This window comes from Somniosus microcephalus, chromosome 6 (genome assembly GCF_052327205.1).
Source record: "Somniosus microcephalus isolate GS21.2 chromosome 6, FLI_Smic_1.0, whole genome shotgun sequence".
Taxonomy (NCBI): domain Eukaryota; kingdom Metazoa; phylum Chordata; class Chondrichthyes; order Squaliformes; family Somniosidae; genus Somniosus; species Somniosus microcephalus.
In genome coordinates, this window is record NC_140992.1 from 18,259,953 (window position 1) to 18,281,547 (window position 21,595).

General features: G+C 46.6%; 1 protein-coding gene across 3 annotated transcripts in view; it reads left to right on the plus strand.

The window, feature by feature from the left end:
• LOC147115502 (uncharacterized) overlaps window positions 1-13,630 on the plus strand; it is a 54,901-nt gene extending 41,271 nt beyond the window's left edge. Inside the window, exons 1-3 of one of the 3 annotated variants that reach the window (XR_015078626.1) lie at window positions 5,292-5,360; window positions 12,660-12,819; window positions 12,932-13,630. Coding sequence is in view for 1 of the 3 variants with exons in the window: in XM_085989791.1 (XP_085845917.1) it covers window positions 12,110-12,361; window positions 12,660-12,819; window positions 12,932-13,035 (516 nt within the window). In the remaining 2 variants the exon portion in view is untranslated. Of the gene's footprint in view, window positions 1-5,291; window positions 5,361-11,834; window positions 12,362-12,659; window positions 12,820-12,931 lie in introns of those variants that run through there. The other 2 variants (XM_085989791.1, XR_015078625.1) reach the window with 2 other exon arrangements.
• Window positions 13,631-21,595: the final 7,965 nt, after the last annotated feature.

Sequence of the window (21,595 nt, forward strand, 5' to 3'; positions counted from 1 at the left end):
CAGCTCTCCGCAAGAGCGCTTCAGCTAGTCCCACTCCCCCGCCCTTTCCCCATAGCCCTGCAAAGTTTTTTTACTTCAAATCAATCAATCTCAGTTTTGAATTGTTCAATTGACACCTGCCCCGCCCCCCCCCCCCCCCCCCCCCCCACCCCCGACACCACACTGCAGCCTCAACAGTCTTTTGGGGGAGAGAGTTCCAGATTTCCACTACCCTTTGTGTGAAGAAGTGCTTCCTGACATCACCCTTGAACGGCCTAACTCTAATTTTAAGGTTAATACCCCTCAGTTCTGGACTCCCACACTTTACAACCGATGAAAAAAATCTCTCAGACTCAGTTTTGAATATGTGATGACAGAAGGATAAACATCTAATGACTTCCCTGTGACTCGGGAAATCTCCTCCAGACCTCTTAGCTGAGGAATCTAATTAGAAAACTTATGTAAAGATACATGTTGATAGTCATAGAATATTTCGATCAGGGCCTGAAATTAATGTATTGTGTATAATTGAAAAATACAAAAGTCAATGCATGTATCTAGCTTCCAATTAATCCACAACAGTCCTTTAATCTATTAACGTGGGGTTTTTTAATCTCTCTCTTTAAGTTTTCTCATTGGCTCTTTTCTTTCAGACGCATCCTATTTCCTTTTTTAAAAGAAAAGAGAAAGACTTGCATTTCTATAGCGCCTTTCACGACCTCAGGACATCACAAAGCGCTTTACAGCCAATGAAGGGTGTTGTGTATGTAACCGTTTACCTTTAAGGGAACTATAGAATGTGACCGTTCGCCTTTAAGAGCACTACTTCAGGGTGGCACTATTTATTGGCTCATGTATACTGTAATACCGATAGTGACCACACCAGTATATAAGGGTTGTGATACGTTAACAAGGGCAGAAATCGCCCAGACCTCTGAATAGTAAAGACCTGTTTTGTTTGTACTCCTAAAGTCTCTGAAGTTATTTACTGCACAACTTACAGACTTTACAATGGCGACGAGGCCGATCGTACCCTGCGGCAACAGTAGTTCCTAAGCAACTAAGGAGCGTCGAAGTGAGGCACCCGCCCTCGTCGTTCTGCTGGGTGAAAACTCGAGGCTGCAGCGATAGCAAAGAGGAAGATTTTGGCATTGAAAACTTCCATCTGCAACAGGCACTGACGGTCCCTTCTGCCACAGTGAGGAGCGAGCCGATCGACAAGAGAGGCAAGGCTGCCACGGACTGTGAGTAAGGGAACAGTAAAAGAAAATAAGGAAGGAGTAAAACCAGAGGATAAGGGCGGTACACTCGACCACGGTCGAGGGGGAAAGGAGCCAGACAAAGTCGGGTCCAGAGGCGCTGAGACCGGGAGCAGGCCGGGTGAGACAGAGCCGAGAAATCGGGAATTGGCCGAGAGCCAGTTCAGAGGCTGTAACTGTCCGCCGTCATCGGGGGTACCCGGAGCCGGTTGCCTGCCGCGGGAAGGAGAGCGCTGAAGCCGACGCGCGGCTGGGGATCTGAAAGCCAGCGGAGAGCGCTGAAGCCGACGCGCGGGCTGGGGATCTGAAAACCAGCGGAGAGCGCTGAAGCCGACGCGCGGGCTGGGGGTCTGAAAGCCAGCGGAGAGCGCTGAAGCCGACGCACAGGCTGGGGACCGGTAGCCAGCGGCCGTCGCCCGCGGGGGAAAGTGTACCCCTCCCGCCAGGGGAAGAAGCGGGAAACCGCCATTGCCGTGGGCGGGGAGAACAGAAAAGCGCGGGGAAAACCGCCATTAAAGTGGGCGGGGAGAGCCGAGAAGTGCGGGAAAGCCGCCATTTTTCGCGGGAAAACCGCCGAAGAAGAAGGAAGAAGCGGGAAACCGCCATTTTGGAAATTATTAAGAATTTCAGAAAAGTGATAAGATTTTTCAGAAAGGCTGGTGTGTTCTCAAGAAGAGAGAAGAAAATTAATAATAATAAGTAAAGTAATACTTGTACTGTTCTCAAAAAGAGAAGAAGATGCCTAAGCGAGGAAATATTAATGACTTTAATGCAGAAATAGAAGACTGGGCCACGTATGGGGAACGCATAGGAATATATTGCGTAGCCATATACAACAAGGCAATAACTTTGTTAAATTCGATGGGAGCAAAAACATACGGGCTTTTGAAACATCTGATAGCACCAGTTAAACCAGTGGACCAGACCTTCGAAGAGATCGTAACAGTGCTGAAGGATCACTTGAACCCCACACCGTTGATGCTGGCTGCACGATTTAAATTTTACGCCAGAACCCAGAGGCAAGATGAAAGCAATGCGGAATACTTAGTCGAACTGCGTAAGCTAGCGAAATACTGCCAGTTTGGAGGGAATGTGACAGAGGCGCTGCGGGACAAGTTCGTATGCGGCTTGGCCAAAGAAGGAATGCAGAAGCGACTTCTGGAAGAAAACGACCTCACACTGGACAGGGCTGTCCTCATTGCTTCATCGCACGAAGCCGCAGCGAAAGGGACGGCGGAAATGCAGCTAAAGGCGGCACTCGGGGTGGACCAAATTACAACAAGCACTCCCAAATGCTACCGTTGTGGAAAGACAACGCACGACCAGAATCAGTGCTGGTTTAAGAACCAAGAGTGCAGGAAATGTGGCAAACTGGGTCACATCGCGAAGGTATGCAGGTCCGGAAAGAAGACCAACAAGCAAAGGAAGCCACCACCACAAGGAAAGTACAACAAGGTGCATCAGGTGGCTGAAAAGAGTTCAGACGAACAAAATTCAGACTCAGACCCAAACAGCCAGGAGCTGGATAGTCTGAGAATCCACCATGTGGGTAAAGTAACTGATCTACAGTTGATCTGGGTCACACTAAAAATAGCGGGAGTCCAAGTACGAATGGAGCTGGACACGGGATCAGCTGTATCCGTCATCAACCAAAAGGACTATCACCGGCTATTCTCTCACATACCCTTAAGAAATACAAAATGCGTATTACAGACATACACGGGGCATCATGTATACCCCCTGGGAAAAATACGAGTCAAGGTGAGAGATAGGGGTAAAGAACACCCACGAATGTATCTGTACGTACTACCTGAGGGAGGACCACCACTTCTGGGACGGGAGTGGATCAAGAAAATAGACATGGAATGGCACTACCGACAAGCAATGACGAGTGAGGACTCGGTGCAGACAAGCAGCTCAGACTCCGAGCCGGAAGATGATAAGTCCAGCTTATGTATGAAAAACAAGATTAACATGAACTCACGGACTAAGGTTGGGAAATCGATGGCGTGCATAAAGACAGAGAATTCTGAGTCTGTTCAAGCTACAGACAGATGCATTACGGAGGAACACCGGGCTAGAACTCAACGTTATGTCAAAGTACAACGACAATTAGAACAGTTGAGTGCCCGTCTCCTACAAGAGATGGAAAAGGTGAAAAAGTTCTGGGACACCGAATGGGAGTCCCTGGAAAGACAACAGAGACAGCCCGCTCAAGCAGAGAGCGACCATAGAGCCATCGTGGTCAAGTACCAATCACATCTCCCTGAGGCTGTTCAGGAACTAGAATATACACAGAACGATCCAAAGGAAGAGGAATCTTCAGGAAGTCAGGATGGTATTCCAGTTCACCTCTACGACTTGTTGCAAGCAGAGTGTAACGAGTTGAAAGAACAGTATGAACAGGCTCGGACTACAATCCTGGAAGGGGTTAACTTGGCAACTTCAGAAAAGCTCGTGTTAGTGAAAGAACATGAACGACTAAAGGTTGACCATAAGCAAGAATTACAAAGTCTGCAGGAAATGTTTGATGAGCTTCAGGCCAAGGCTGACTCATCGTTAGGGATTCAATCCATAGGAAAAAAATTAGTGGTGGAAGACATACCAGAACAGGGAATTCAGGATGTCCAAGAACTCGTTAAATTATTAAAGGAAACACAAAATAAATATGAAGCGGCAATGGCCGAGGTCCAACGACTTGAAGAACAGATGCAACTGGAAATCTTTTCAGTGGAAGAAAAGGGAACTGTAAGAAACACAGAGACCGTAAGAATGGGCCATGAACATGAGCTTAAATCGTCAGAGGAGAAGGGTTTGGAGCTCTCAAAAGTTATTGAAATAGCCGAGGTTGCAACACAGACGGAGAAGATGGCAGCAGAGCAACCCTTAGATACCAAAAGTACGCTGACTCATGTCAAGGTTGAACAACAGAACGCTGAAACAACTGCTCCGGTAGAGGGATTGAATAGTCCGATCAATCAATCTCCAAAGGAAGTTGAAGTATTAAAATCACAAATGAGGTCATTAGTAAACAACTTGCTGAAAGCCCAGAAAAAGTTAGAGGAAGCGGAACACGTGAAGAAGTCTCTTCAGGAAAGATGTCTGGATTTGGAACAAAAATTGGCTGACGTCCAGCTGGGTAGGGAGGATATAGAAGACCCTCTCGCTGGCCTAGCTCAGGACGACTCCGAATATTACTATGTCCTGTCCTGCCCAACTTGTAACTTCGACTCTCACCATACAGAAATCATGGAGGAGCACCGAAAGTCTACGGAACATCGGGAGAAGGTGGCTCTACTACGGAAAAAGGAGGAAGAGAAGGAGGAACTGCGCATACAGCTGGCAGCTGACAGTGGAGCCCAGAGAGTCTCCAAGAAGCAGAAAAGGAAAAGTCAAAACAGAAGATGACCCATCTGAACCATGATTACCTCTACCAGATCACACACGTGGTCGTCCCTCCGAACGGAGCCAATTCAGTTCGGAAGTTCAAACTGTTAAACCCATGGAAGGACTATTGAATGAGTCACTCCAGCAATGTGAACCGACTACACCACAGAGACTGAATCTATGAACTGTTTTCCACAGAGACTGAATCTGTGATCTGTTTTGACATGAAGATATATATGTTATTATGTTATGTTAAACATGAAGTTATATGACGTTGACTCCATCGAGAGTATATCTGTAAATTGTTATATGACGTTGACTCCATCGAGAGTATATCTGCAACCTGTTTATATAAAATTGAAGATTGTATGTTTAACGGGATTCTGTAAGTAATAAGCTAGGAAGGGAGGAGTGTTGTGTATGTAACCGTTTACCTTTAAGGGAACTATAGAATGTGACCGTTCGCCTTTAAGAGCACTACTTCAGGGTGGCACTATTTATTGGCTCATGTATACTGTAATACCGATAGTGACCACACCAGTATATAAGGGTTGTGATACGTTAACTAGGGCAGAAATCGCACAGACCTCTGAATAGTAAAGACCTGTTTTGTTTGTACTCCTAAAGTCTCTGAAGTTATTTACTGCACAACTTACAGACTTTACAAAGGGGACCTTGCTGTGTGCAAATTGGCTGCTGCGTTTCCCACATCACAAAAGTGACTACACGTCAAAAGTACTGTTTTTTTACCAGTTATAATTTTTTAAGTTCCTCATTCTCGTCACACCCTTGGTTTTCTAATATTTCTGGGAGGTTTTTTGTGTCTTCCTCCATGACGACAGAAACCAAGTACAGGAAACTTCGCAATATCCAGCACCGACGGGACCGAGCTGCTGCTGATCTATCAAAACTTCCGGATAGACCAGCGCTAATGTTGAAGGATACGGAGGTTTTCATCTCCGTATCTGACAACAAACACTGTTGCTTAGCAACAGCTTGTAAACACTCGGCCCGTACCTTGGAAGCGTCTCTGAAACTGTTGCTAAGCTACAGAGACGCTTTCCAGAGCCTGACTGTTAAAAAAATGCTAGGAGAAGAAAAAAAACCTAACCAAAACGGCTGCTGATTTCTGCCGTTAGATCAAGGTTTCCGGACATACAACCTCTGGATAAACCAAAGTTTCCTGTATTTATTTAATTTCTCTGCCATTTCCTCATTCCCCATTATAAATTCTCCCGTCTCTGACTGTAAGGGACCTACATTTACCTTCGCCAGTCTTTTCCTTTTCACATACTTAAAAAAGCTTTTACAATCCGTTTTTATATTTTTCGCTAGTTTGTGCTCATATTCCATTTTCCCTTTCTTTATCAATTTCCTGGTCCCCCTTTGCTGATTTCTAAAAAGATCCCAATCCTCACACTGACCGCTTTTTCTGGCAACTTTATAAGCTTCCTCCTTTGACTTAATACTAGCTTTAATTTCTTTTGTTAGCCATGGTTAGATCACTTTTCCTTTTGGGTTTTTATGCCCTAGAGGAATTTATGTTTGTTGCAAATTAGGCATTATTTCCTTGAATGTTAGCCATTGTATGTCAACCTTCATACCTTTTAGTGTAGTCTCCCAATCTATGATAGCCAACTTGTCCCTCATACATAGAAACATAGAAACCATCCTGTATACACTCCAGGAATTCCTCCTCCACAGTATTGTTACTAATACTTTGGACTGAGAAGAGGAGGAATTTCTTCACCCAGAGAGTGGTGAACCTGTGGAATTCTCTACCACAGAAGGCGGTTGAGGCCAATTCATTAAATATATTCAAGAAGGAGTTAAATATATTTCTTAAGGCTAAAGGGATCAAGGGATATGGGGAGAAGGCAGGGACAGGGTACTGAATTTGAATGATCAGCCATGATCTCATTGAATGGCGGACCAGGCTCGAGGGGCCGAATGGCCTACTCCTGCTCCTATCTTCTATGTTTCTATGTTTCTATGCTTACCCCTTATCCTTAGACTGTGACCTCTGGTTCTGGACTCCCCCGCCATCCTTCCTGCATCTAGTCTGTCTAGTCCTGTTAGAATTTTATAAGTTTCAATGAGATCCCCTCTCATTCTTCTAAATGCTAGCGAATATAAGCCTAATCGACCCAATCTCTCTTCATACGTCATTCCTGCCATCCCAGGTATCAGTCTGGTGAATCTTCGCTGCACTCCCTCCATGGCAGGTACATCCTTCCCTTGTAGTTTCCTCTGTTTAGATTGAAGACCTTAGTTTCAGATTGGACTGCATCACTCTCAAACTTAATGTAAAATTCAATCATATTATGGTCACTTGTCCCTAAAGGCCCCTTTACCACAAGATTATTGATTAGCCCTTTCTCATTACACAGTACCAGATCCAGAATAGCCGTCGAGATAGTGCTGCAGGATCGTTTATGTCCACCTGAGAAGGCAGACGGGGCTTTGCTTTAACATCCCTGACAGTGCAGCCCTCCCTCAGTACTAAACTGGAGTATCAGCCGAGGGTTTTGTTCTCAAGTTCTGAATGCTTTTGCCCATTTTCATCTGTCACTTTTCTAAGAACAGATTCTTAAGTATTTGCCATTTTTAACTTTTATTTCAGTTTTTCTAAATAAATTTAGCCCTCCCCTGTGTTTTTTTTTAATGTAAAGCCTATGGAGCAAAGGAATAAGTTATTAAAAAAATCTTCTTGGTTCAGTACTTGCTGGGATTTGACTAAACTAACATAATAATATGATCGGTTACTTTGGAAATGTATTCCATGATAAAGTGGAACCAACTACTGTCATATTTGATCAGATTTCCATCAAGTCCAATGCTACAAATTATTTTTAGCTTTCTTTTCATTAAGGCCAATCTGAAATTGCAAATGCCTTTCCCCAGCAAGCAGCCAACATGACAATATTGGAGTTGACCACCCAACTTCCCTTCCTGGCCCCCATGATAGCCGACATTGTAAATGGTTCTCCCACCTCAGATATCGCCCCACCCCAGCCCACCTCCCACCGTTCAAAAGTGCCATCATCGCCCCTGCTCAAAAACTCTACCCTATCTCCACTGTCCTTGCAAACTGTAATGTATGTACCTTTAAGGAGGAGAACTACTTTTTACAGCTCCTGTATCCTGTAGTACCGGCAGTGAGCACACCTGTATATAAACCCTGAGTAGTGATCTGTACAGTCAGTTGCAGTTTGAACCACGTTGAGTAAACACTTGTTGTACCGTTCTCTGCAGTCCTTTTCGTATTATTACACGGACGTAACAGTGGCGGCGAGCAGATTCGAACCTACCTGCAACTCTGCATCACCTCCCAGGGATTCGTTGCTGGAGAACAGTGGAAGAAGGTCGAGTCCAGAAGCATGGGCGTCGACCACGGGCAACCGCCCAGTCATCCAGCGGAGATTTGAGCATCACAGGGGAGGCTGTCGAGATCCAGGCTTGGCTTTCCAGTCACGGTGGTCCAGCGAAACGGGCTGGCAACAGGTACTGCACAGACCCTTCCCGGACAGCGACGGGCTAGAGCCCGACCGAGCGGCACAGAAAAAGGCCGAGCGGCGTCGACAGGGGAGAGGGAGAGGGCAGAGCGCACAGGGCGCAGCCGGTGTTCAGGACCGAGCGGCGTCAATGGGGGAGAGAGACGAGAGAGAGCAGAGCGCAGCCGGTGGTCAAGGGCCGAGCAGCGTCAACGGGGGAGAGAGGCGTGCAGGAAAACGCGAGGTGCTGCCATTACCACGAGGACCGCAGAGAGCGGCATTGGCAGCAGCGCAGGAGCAGCGCACGAAACCCACAGGGCGTCGCCATTTGCCACAAGGACCGCCGAGAGCGGCGTTGGCAGCAGCGCGGGTGACGCCATTTTAAGCCGCAGCGGAGAAGAAAGGAAAGCGCAGGAGACGCCATTTTAAGCCAGTCTAACCACACCCAAAAATGCCGAAGAGTGGCAGTATCACAGCGTTCGACAATGAAGTCGAAGATTGGACGACATATGTCGAACACATAGAAGTATACTGCAAGGCGAATGAAGTGCCAGATGACAAGAAAGCGCTGGTACTGTTGAATTCAATGGGTGCAAAAACATATGGCTTACTACGAAACCTAGTAACCCCAGAGAAGCCAGTAGAAAAGGATTTTGAAAACATAGTGTCAATCCTACAGGACCACTTAAACCCCACACCGCTGCTGATAGCAGAAAGATTTACGTTTCACAAAAGGAACCAGCATAAAGATGAAAGTAATGCTGAGTATTTAACGGAACTGCGCAAGCTATCGAAACACTGCCAGTTTGGAACGGGACTAGCAGATACTTTAAGGGATAAGTTTGTGTGTGGGCTTCAAAGTGAAGGAACCCAGAAATGGCTTCTATCAGAAAAGGATGTTACGCTGGACAAGGCTTTCAGCATTGCAGTATCACACGAAGCAGCCGCACGGGGCGCTGCAGAGATACAACGGAGACCGCAAGAATATGGCACAAATGAAATGTCATACGGAACAGTGAAGTGCTATCGCTGCGGCAGAACAACACACGACCATAATGATTGCTGGTTCAAGGACAAAGTGTGCAGACAGTGTGGAAAAGTAGGACACATAGCAAGAGTCTGCAGGTCGGGAAAGAAAACCAGCAGCAAGAAATCTCCACAGGAGAAGTACAAGAAGGTACATAAGGTGACGGAGAGTAGTTCAGACGAACAGAAGAGTGATACGGACTCCGGAAGCAAGGAGCTGGGTTGTCTGAAACTACATAATGTGATCAAAACGGAGGATCACCAAACTATCTGGGTCACGCTCAAGATAGCAGGAGTCCAAGTGAAAATGGAATTGGACACAGGATCAGCCCTAACAGTCATAAACCGAAGGGACTACAAGCAGCTATTCTCACATATACCCTTGCGAGATACAAAGATTGTCTTGAAGACGTACACGGGGCAAAAAGTCTACCCCAAAGGAAAAATAAGGGTGAACGTTATATATAACGGCAAGGAAACACCAAAAATGGACCTATATGTATTGCCAGATGGAAGACCACCACTACTAGGACGTGAATGGATCCAGAAGATACAGCTAGATTGGCATTCCATACAAGCACTGACTGTAGATGCCAAAAAGGATGATGACGTCACACCTGGACGACTGTCAAAAATGCTAACTGACGCACAAGAAGTGTTCCAGCAGGGACTCGGAACACTAAAAGGCATAACAACGACGATCATAATAGAGGAAAATGCAAGCCCAAAAGTTTTTTAAGGCCAGACCGGTACCTTATGCGATCCGCCCAGCCATCAAAGCAGAGCTGGAAGGTTTGGAACGTTCAGGAGTACTGTCCAAAGTGGACTGGAGCGAGTGGGCTACACCCATCGTTCCTATAATGAAGAGGTCGTTGAGTAATACGCCTGGGGAACCAAAGAAGGTTCGCATCTGTGGGGACTTTAAGATGACAGTGAACCCAGTCCTTCACACTGTACAATATCCGCTTCCGCGGATTGAAGATATTTTCGCCTCGCTATCTGGAGGGAAACGCTTCACTAAGATTGATCTGGCCCAGGTGTACAGAAGCCTCGAAACAGTACCTCACGATCAACACTCATAAAGGTCTCTACCAATACAACCGGCTGGTGTTCGGGGTAGCATCAGCTCCGGCTATTTGGCAAAGGGCAATGGAACAAGTCCTGCAAGGGATTCCAGGGACCCAGTGTTATTTGGACGACATCCTGGTCACGGGCGAAAATGAGAGTGATCACCTCGCCAACCTGGGGCAGGTGCTCACTAGATTGAAGGAATATGGGCTCCGAGCTAATCGCCACAAATGCGAGTTTTTCCAGAAGCAGATCTCGTATTGTGGCCATGTTATTGATAAAGAGGGGTTACATAAGTCCCCTGAAAAGATTGAGGCAGTAGTCAAGGCTCCAGCACCGGAAAATGTGTCACAACTGAGGTCGTTCCTCGGGCTGGTGAACTACTACCATAAGTTCTTGCCGAATTTGTCTACTGTACTACACCCACTGAACACCCTACTGCAAACGGGGGTACCATGGAAGTGGAGTGACGAATGTAAACGAGCTTTCCAGAAGAGCAAAGCATTGATCACATCAAAAGTGGTGTTGGCTCATTTCAACCCAGCACTACCAATTCGGTTGGCGTGTGATGCATCACCCTATGGCATTGGAGCGGTGCTGTCGCACAAATTCCCGGACGGCTCGGAGAGGCCAGTAGCCTTTGCGTCTCGGTCACTAACCTCAGCCGAGCGTAACTACGCCCAGATTGACAGGGAGGCCCTCAGCCTAGTGTGGGGAGTGAAAAAGTTCAATCACTACCAGCACGGTGAGAAGTTCACCTTGCTGACTGACCACCAACCACTTGTCTCCATCTTTAATCCGAAGAAGGGCGTTCCGGTGATGACTGCGCAACGGCTACAAAGATGTTCCCTTTTTCTAGGGGCGCACCAATATGAAATCGAGTATAAGATCACGAAACAGCATGGAAACGCTGATGGGCTATCACGCCTGCCACTGCCTACTGCGGAGGAAGCACCAGCAGTGGACCCTGTCAAAATATTTCATTCGACTATAATTGAATGCTTGCCAGTAACTAACGCTGGTATAGAGAAGGAGACCCGAAGTGACCCGACACTGTCTCGGGTATATGATTTGACGGTGAAGGGATGGCCAGCACATGGCGACTCACTGTTGCCAGCATTCTCATCCAGAAGAGAACAGCTGTCAGTATGCCAGGGGACCTTGATGTGTGGATCCCGAGTGGTAATTCCACCCAAGTTAAGGGAGAGAGTGCTCAATGAGCTTCACGAAGGTCATCTGCGAGGGGTGAAAATGAAAAGCCTTGCTAGGGCTTATGTGTGGTGGCCGGGGATCGATCAGCAAATCGAGGACCTGACAAAGAGCTGCTCAGGATGCCAGAAGGTCCAAAATGCACCACCACATGCCCCTCTACACCCATGGGAGTGGCCCTCATCTCCATGGCAACGGGTGCATATTGATTTTGCTGGTCCATTCATGGACTCAATGGGGCAGAAATTAGGATCGGGGGCTTGCCGCGCGTGCAAGCCCCCGATCTGCACTTACCCGACGCGCCTGCCGTTCACCTCTAGGGACGCCTGGAATTCCTTTTTGAAAGAGATGAATCCCGGGCAGCGTGTAACGTCACGCCGCCCAGGAGTGCAGCCAGCGCGAAGCCTGCAGCCCGCAGTGCAAGTGAGACACGCCCCTTGAGGTCTCATTGTAATAGGACACGCCCATAATCTGTGAAAGCAGCTGGAGAGCACTCTTTCTTACAGAGCAGAAGTGCAGGTAGGTTCTGTGTATTTCAATGTTTTGGTAACTTTTATAAACTTTTAAAAACTTTTGAATGATTTTGATGACTCTCAGAAAGTTTTAAAGACAATTGAAGCTGTTTGAGCAGTTTTTAAAGCCTTGAAAACAATCTTTTAATTCTGTTCAGTTAATTAGCAAATTGAGATGGCTGGAATGACCACATTTAACATGATTAAAAGAATTCAGAACTTCACTGAGGATGACCTCAGAAATCTCCTCAGCGAGGTGGAGGCGAGGCGCCTGCGCATCATGGGGAATGAGCAGTCGAGGGCACCGCGAAAAGGTCAGATGGCAGCGTGGTCGGAAGTTGCACAAGCTGTCAGCGCGAGCTGCACCATTCCACGTACAGCGGAACAATGTCGCAAGAAATTCAGTGACTTGTTGCGATGTGTCAGGGTTTGTACAGTTTTAACTGTTAAATTGCTAAGAGTTTATTTTAACTGGATTGCAAAAGGCTTCTGCATTTAATTTTCTAAAGTTAATTCATGGTAAAGTCACCTGAGCTAGCAATAAAACTTTATGGATTTGGGGCCAGCTCAGGGTTACCTTCTGTTCTCTTATCTTGATTCCAGTGCTTTGAGCTGTAAAACTTCAATCAGAGATTTTAAGAAACACCCAACCCAGTCTTCAAAGCCTCTGCTGACCATGTCAGAAATGCAGCTGTTTGATTCTATTTTCTCTTCTGTAATATCAGAGTAAGAGTTCTCACAATGCCAGAGAACGCACACGCACAGGCGCTGGTTTTGCCATGCTGAGGGTTTTGACCGAACATGAGGAACGGGTCGAACAGATGTGCGGATTTGCTAGCAATCGCCCTGCTGAAGGATCTGAAACAAACATTGCTGACCCTCATAGTGAGTTGCCCTGCCCAGCTATATGTTGAAGAAGGATAGGTGTGTGCTGAATATCGGTGATGTGGCACATCTTGCTTTACCTTTGCAAATGTTTTCTGCTTCATTCCCACAGCTGGACAGAGTACCTCTCAAACGCGGGATGAGCAGTGCGTGGAGTCAGCGGCCGCAGAGGGCATTGGCCAATTCGTTAAATTGTTATATTTCTCATTTTATTGAAATGTTTAATGTTTTCTAAAATATTTAAATTTAAATGTTTATTTCTGCATGAAAGGATATGTTACCTTTTTGTTTAAGCAGTACACCCAGTAGTCAATCTTAAAACAATTTAAACATTTCTTTTATTTCAAAAAGTTTTACAACAGTTACACAAGTAGAAACTAGCTAGTTCCCACCTTGAACGTTTGTATTGCAGTAAGAAAGTAAAAATTACTGTAAAATGTTTACACTTTCTTTGCCAACAGTTAGCATTATGCACATGTTTGAAAACGTTACATGAGGTAGTACCCATCTTCAATTTTGCCATTTCACTGTGAATCAAACCTGTTTACAAAGTGATTTAAAAACTGTTAACTTTAATATTATTAAAGTGCATAAAAGAGGTCCTTAACATCCTGAATGACTTACTTGCACAACAAAAGAAAGACAAGTAAAAACGAACTGTTTACAATATTTCTTCCTCATTGTTCATTTTTAGAAATGTTTTAAAAGTACAGAAGTTTTACTTAAAATTTACAAGTTATTCACTGTATACATCGAAACTGAAGATGAAAAGTTTTTGCAGATGCAATAAAAGGTCACTGTTTCACTTTAATATGTGTCTGCTTCTGTCTTTGCCTTGCGGGGGGAAGGGTAGGTACAGGGCGTAACTACTGCGTGAAGGTGTTGGCTACCAGCAGTTCGCGAGCAGCCTTAGATTCGGCGGCACTTGGCTCCTCCCCATGAGGCCTGGCAACATGCACATTGCCATCGCCTTCATCCTCCACTTCAACAGGCAGCTGTTCCTCATTGTTAAGGGTCAGTCCTTCCTGCAGGGCAAGGTTGTGCAAAGCACAACAGGCCAGCACAATCCGTGCCACTTTCTGGTGAGAGTACTGCAAGGTCCCCCCTGACCTATCCAGGCACCGGAAGCGTGATTTCAGAACTCCTATTGTCCTCTCCACCACTTGACGTGTAGTCACGTGTGCATGGTTGTATCTCTCCTGAGACTGATTAATGGTATTGCGGTAGGGGGTCATCAGCCATGGTTTTAGCGGGTAGCCCTTGTCGCCCAATATCCATGCGGATCCTGTAGGCAATTTGCTGAGAGAATCATACAATTTAGAGTTACGGAGGACGAAGGAGTCATGATTACTTCCCCGGTGCCCTGCATTCACGTTTAGGATCCGGAGGTGTGCATCACATAATATCATAACATTCAATGAATGATACCCCTTCCTGTTTATGAATGTCACAGGTGCATCCTTGGGTGCCTTCAAAGCAATATGGGTTCCATCGACGGCCCCAATCACTTTGGGGAATCCAGCAATGCGATAAAAAGCTAAGGCCAGCTCCTTCTGATGTCGAGTGGACAAGTCATAATGAATGAAATCTGAAAGCCTACGGCAAATGGCTTCTGTGACCTGGCGAATGCAGACCCTCGCAGCATTCTTGGAGATGTTGGTTATGTCACCGGTGCCTGCTTGAAATGATCCACTTGCAAAGAAGTTCAATGCTGTGGTTACCTTCATGTTCACTGACAAGGCAGTGCGGGTCTTCGAGCGTGGCTCCAAGTCTGCCTTCAGCATGTCACATAGTCGGCCAATTGCCTCTTAACTGAAGCGCAGCCTCCTGATACACAACTCCTCGGACAGCATTTCAAATGATCGCCTCTCCCTGTAAACTCTGTGGGGTGGGTAGTTGTTTCTTCTGATCAGGAGACGGTTATGGTTCCTCAATCTTCTACGTTGCTCCCTGGCATTGCGATTTCTTTGAAGCAAATACACATAGAACATCGCGGCAACATTTCTATAAGAGGGCATGTTTCTCGCTCACAGGACTCCTCACTACACAGACGTACCTGTTCGGAGTAAATGGAAATAGTTGTTACAGTTATTTTAATAAACTTAATGCCTATAACATCAACTCGGCCTATGCCAGGAAGCATGCTTTAACAGCTTGCAAACACATCCTTCCCGCCTGATGAATATCACAGGCCTAGATCCTTTTCTAATAAATTACATTTGCAGAAATTCATCATTACATAAATACATTCATCCACGTACTGAAAGGAATACATACATAAATGCACATCCTTAATGGAATATATACAGACATACATACAATCATACATACATACTTACTAAATATTACTGATGACAATTTCATTTTGTAAGCATTTTATTATTTTTAAAACAGTAAATTTCACATTTTATAAAAATAAATTCAATGAGGCCTTGCCCACAGCCACAATTGCTCCTTCTACCTACAGTACTGAAAAACCGTTTTAAACAAAAAAAATTTTTTTAAACTTACCTCAGCCTTTCTTAAAATAACTTTCCTCCCTTTCCCAAACAGAAATAGAATGACTTTCAGAAGCTCCACGATGACAGACTTCTTCCTCCGCAGCTTCTCGATAGCTTTACTCCTGCTTTTTTCATTTCCAAGTTGTCAGGACTTACCCTCACTGAATCCATGAATGAAATCGACGAAGTTTACTGCGCACGCGCTGCCTGTGCAGTCGCACGCGCTGTGCCTCTTAACCCCTTAGGTCAGGGGAGAGGAAATGCCGGTTTTCCCCGCATGCGCTGTGCATGCTGAAAACCGGCAATTCCTCTGGCCACACGCGTGAGTACCCCATCCGTACTCACGCGTTCAGAGAGGAATTACTGGGCCAATGTTTTTAATAGCCATGGATGCGCACTCGAAATGGCCTGAGGTGATCAAAATGTCCTCCACGACCACGGAGAAAACTATTGCAGTCCTACGGACAATTTTTGCCAGGAACGGCTTGCCAGAGCAGATTTGCTCTGATAACGGAACACAGTTTGTGTCCGAAGAGTTTCGAAGATTTATGAAAAGGAATGGGGTAAGGCATTACACATCCGCCCCGTATCATCCAGCCACAAATGGATTGGCTGAGAGGTTCGTACAAACCTTTAAAAAAGCAGTAAAGGCCATGTGCGATGACGACATTCCACTGCAGCATAAGTTGGACAATTTCCTGTTAGCCTACAGAAATGCGACACATGCAGTCACCAACCAGGCCCCGGCCATGATGTTCTTTAACCGAAGGTTGAGATCTCGTCTGGATTTGCTCAGACCAAATGTACGAAGAGATGTTGAGAATAAGCAATTCCAGCACATCAATGAGAAGCCGACAAGGAGCTTCAATGTAGGGCAACCAGTCTTGGCCCGCGACTACCGAACAGAGAAATGGCAACCAGGAACGATATGCACACGGCAGGGGCCACTAATGTACACAGTGGATGTTGGGGAGAACATTGTGAGACGCCATGCTGACCAGATCCTAGAGTCACAGCAACGAGTCAACCCTATGTCTCGGCCATACGTACCTGGTGAGGAACCCGACGTACAGGTCGCATCTACCTCAGAAACAATAGCATTGGAAGCTGATGAATCAACTGACGACAGGGTGTTAGAATCGCCTCCGCACCAAGAGCGAGACACTCGGGAAAGGCGTTATCCAGAAAGAATCAGGAAGCCTCCCCAAAGACTGAATTTATAAATAGACTATTTTCAGTTAATGTTGCATGTTAAAAGTGTTATGGTACTGTTAATCTAAAAGGGGAGGAATTGTAATGTATGTACCTTTAAGGGGGAGAACGACTTTTTACAGCTCCTGTATCCTGTATTACCGGCAGTGACCACACCTGTATATAAACCCTGAGTAGTGATCTGTACAGTCAGTTGCAGTTTGAACCACGTTGAGTAAACATCTGTTGTACCGTTCTCTGCAGTCCTTTTCTTATTATTACATGGACGTAACACAAACCACCGCCGCATCTCCAACCTCACTTTCCTCTCCGAGTCCTTGATCGTATTGTCACCTCCCAAATCCATGCCCATTGTTCTCGCAACTCCATGTTTCAATTTCTCTGGTTAGGTTTCTGTCCCTGCCAGAATACTGAAATGTCATAAATGACAAGTCCTCTGTGACTGTGACTGAGGTGAACTATCCCTTCTTTCCCTTCTTGACCTCTTTACAGACTTTAACACAGTTGACCACACCACCCTCCTCCACTACCTCTCCTCCGTTGTCAAGCTCAGTGAGATTGCCCTCACTCGGTTCCACTCATCCATCCAATCATAGCCTGAGCATCTCCAGCCATGGCTTCTCTTCCCATTCCCAAATCATTACCTGTGGAGTCCACAAAGGCTCTATCCTCGGGCTCTTCATCTTCCTGAACTACTGTCCCTTGGTGACAGCATCCAAAGACATGGGGTCAGTTTCCACATGTGTGCTAGTGGCACCCAGCTCTACCTCTCCAGCACCTCTCTCGAACCCACCACTGCCTCTGTGTCGTCAAACAGCTTGTCCGACATTCAGTTCTGGATGAGCCGCAATTTTGTTCATTTAAACATTGGGAAGGCATAAGCCATCATCTTCAGCCCCTGTAACAAGTGCCATATCCTCATCACCAATTCCATCCCCCCTCCCTGGCCACTGTTCGCAACCGACCCCGAGCTGAGCATCCAACCCCATGGCCTCTCCATCACAAAGACTGTCTACCTTCACCTCCATAACATGACCAGTCTCCGCTTCTGCTTCAGCTCATCTGCCGCCGTACCCCTCACCCATGCCTTTGTCATGTCTAGACTCGACTATTCCAATGCTCTCCTCAAAGGCCTCCCATCCTCCAACCTCCATAAACTTCAGCTCATCCAAAACTAAGCTGCCCATATCCTATGCTGCACCAAGTCCCACTCACCCATTACCCTAATGCTAAATGACCCACATTGGCTTCTGGTCACCCAACGCCTTGAATTTAAAATTCTCATCCGCGTGTTTAAATCCCTAAATAGCTTCAGCCCTTCCCTATCTCTGTAACCTCCTCCAGAGATACAACCCTCCGAGAACTCTGCATTCCTCTGACTCTGGGCTCTTGTGCATCCCCCGACATACTTCAACCCACCTTTGTTAGCTACCTAGGCCCTAAGCTAATTTACAGAACAAACGGGAAACTGTTCAACCTCTGTCACCTCCAGTCCAGATCCAAGGTCGTCCCATCCTCTGTCATTGAGTTACAGTATGCAGACGACGCATGCGTCTGCGCTCACTCGGAGGTCGAACCCCAAACCATTGTCAACACCTTCACCGAAGCGTACGAGAGCATAGGCCTTACACTAAACATTCGTAAGACAAAGGTCCTCTACCAACCTGCCCCCACCACACAGTACTGCCCCCTGATTATCAAAATCCACGACAAGGCCTTGGACAACGTGGACCACTTTCCATACCTTGGGAGCCTACTGTCAACAAGGGCAGAGTCGATGACGAAGTCCAACACCGCCTACAGTGTGCCAATGCAGCCTTCGGTCGCCTGAGAAAGAGAGTGTTTGAAGACCAGGACCACAAACCCGGCACTAAGCTCATGGTCTACAGAGCAGCAGTGATACCCGCCCTGCTGTATGCCTCAGAGACATGGACCAAATACAGCAGGCACTTCAAAGCACTGGAGAGGCACCACCAATGCTGCCTCCGCAAGATCCTGCAAATCCATTGGCAGGATAGGCGCACCAATGTCAGTGTTCTCGCTCAGGCCAACATCCCCAGCATCGAAGCTTTGACCATGCTCGATCAACTCTGATGGACGGGCCACATTGTCCGCATGCCCGATACGAGACTCCCAAAACAAGCGCTCTACTCGGAGCTCCAACACGGCAAGAGAGCCCCAGGTGGGCAGAGGAAACTCTTCAAGGACAATCTCAAAGCCTCCTTGAAAAAGTGCAACATCCCCACCGACACCTGGGAATCCCTGGCCCAAGACCGTACAAAGTGGAGGAGAAGCATCCGAGAAGGCGCCGAACACCTCGAGTCTCTTTGCTGGGAGCAAGCGGAAACCAAGCGCAAACAGCAGAAAGAGCGCACGTCAACCCAAGCACCCCACCCACCCGCCCCTTCAACCACCTTCTGCCCCACCTGTGACAGAGACTGTAGGTCCCGCATTGGACTCATCAGTCATTGTGAACTCATTTTTAGTGTGGAAGCAAGTCATCCTCGGTTCCGAGGGATTGCCTAAGAAGAAGGAGGTCTGGGGTTTCCTTCTGAAACCTCTCCACCTCCTTGCCCTCCTTTCACACCCTCCTTTAAACCCACCTCTTTTGACCAAGCTTCTAAAGCTCTTTCTTTGGCTCAGTGTCAATAGTTGCCTGTTTACACTCCTGTGAAGCACCTTGCGACGTTTTCTGACATTAAAGGCATTATATAAATGCAAGGTGTTGCTGTTGTTGAATTTTTGCCGTAGATTATTCCACGAACTAAACGTGTAATTCCACAACCTCTAACACAGAAAAACAAACTGCCTGCTTCCGCCTATCTTCGCTGTTCTACAATATCTGCACTGCCGGTCCTTTTTGTGTTCCTATTACCGGCATGGATGATTAATGATGCCGAGTCTTATTTTGCCCCTGAATTTCTGACACATTAATTAATGGCTTCCTTTTCAAGTGCCCAGGAGGGAGCCTCACAAAAGCTCATCTCAACATAGAGATTAAATGCTATCATGCGATGTTGCAAACTATAGTGGGCTTGATGATTGCAATGAATTTTACATATAAGTACAGAGAGAGCTGTCTATTTGTGAGCTTCCTGAATAGCTCGCTTTCCATCTTATTAACATCAGTCTCGATGCTGCACTGCCTAAAAATGTTGCTCATGAATAGGTTTTTAAGTATGCCAGTGTGGCCTTGTTCTTTACATACTCCAAGCTGTGATGAAATGGGCCCCTTGCTTCTAAAAATAATGTAAACGCAAATAGTTTCAAGCGTTGTGTTTTTCCTCGGAGAGAGCAGCTGTAAGCCATGCGCAGAGTAAGTTATACATATGTAAGCGTTAGCCTTGGCGCACTCTCGCCTCTGAGTCAGAAGGTTGGGGTTCAGGCTGTCGGAGGTGCCATCTTTTGGATAAGTCGGTAAACCACGGCCCTTTCAGGTGGATGTAAACGATCCCGTGGCACTACTGAGAGAAGAGCAGGGGAATTTTGCCTGGCCAAACGGATGATCTGGTCATTTATTTCACTGCTGTTTGCAGGAGCTTGCTGTGCGCAAGATTGGGTGTCGTGTTTTCCCTACATTATAACCAGTGAATATCCTCCAAAAGCATTTCATTGCTGTGACTAAACATAGCATTGCCTCACTGGCAACTATCTGAAGCTGAACCCGAGCGTTCGCAACCATCGCCAAGACCGTCTACTTCCACTTCTATAACATGGCCCGACTCCGCCCCCGCCTCAGCTGCTGAAAACCTCATCCATACTTTTGTTACCGCTAGATTTGACTATTCCAAAGCTCTCCTGGCCCGCTTCCCATCTTCCATCCTACATAAACTTGAGCTCATCCAAAACTATGCTACCTGTAATAATAATAAATAACTTCCGGAGGAAGTTATGTGCACATCACTTCCTGTGAACTGTGAACTCTGTGCATACATCACTTCCTGTGTTTGGACTAGTATAAATACTGAACTGCTCAGTATAGTAAAAGGGCTTCTCCTAGAGGCATGGTGAAGACCGCTCTTGTATATAGTATAATTATAAGTTGTTTAAAGCTTACTTTAAAGTTCCTTGATGTGTGAGACTTTTTATTACATCACTACCCACATCCTAACTCGCACTCTAAGTCCCGTTCGCCCATCACCCCTCTCTTTACTGACTTACATTGGCTCCTGGACCGGCCACGCCTCGATTTTAAAATTCTTACCCTTGTTTTCAAATCCTTCCATGGCCTCGATCCTCCCTATTTCTGTAACCTCCTCCAGCCCTACAACCCTCGGAGACCTCTGCGTTCCTCCAACTCTGACCTCTTGCACATCCCTGATTTTAATTTCTACACCATTGGCGGCCGTGCCTTCAGCTGCCTAGGCCCTAAGCTCTGGAATTCCCTCCCTAAACCTCTCGGCCGCTCTAGCTCTCTCACCTCCTTTAAGATGCTTCTTAAAACCTACCTCTTTGACCAAGCTATTGATCATCTGTTCTAGTATCTCCTTGTGTGGCTCAGCATCAAATCTTGTTTGATAATGCTCCTGTGAAGCACTTTGGGACGTTTTGCTAAGTTAATGGCGCTATATAAATGCAAGTCATTGTTGTTGTAGCAATCAATCTCTATCAATGAACCTACAACAGACCCAGGCATGAGGCGAGGAAAACCCTCAGTGGTGGAGAACTTTGGGAACCATAGGTCCATCTTTTTCTCCCAAGCCTATGCTACTCATACCACATGTCATTTTTCAAATCACTCATATACTGGATCCCGATGGAAACCGAGTAGACGGGCAGTCAGAATCGCCTGTGGCACTCACCAGCCAACTTTCCACACCGACCCCGCAGCTTCTGGCTTTGAACTGCTCCTCTGAGCAAGCGGGAAGGACAGCCGTCAGAAACCGGTGGCGGGGTCAGGGGGGTGGGGGGGTTCCTCTTTAAATAGGCAGATCGGGCTCCGATGACGTTATTGGGGCCTGACTGCTACTTTAACCAGAGCCCTGAGAGGGGAGGTGGTTGTGGCATTGCCCCACAGGCCAACCTCAGAGTTTGAGCTCGGGTTGCCAACTCTGGTTGGACAT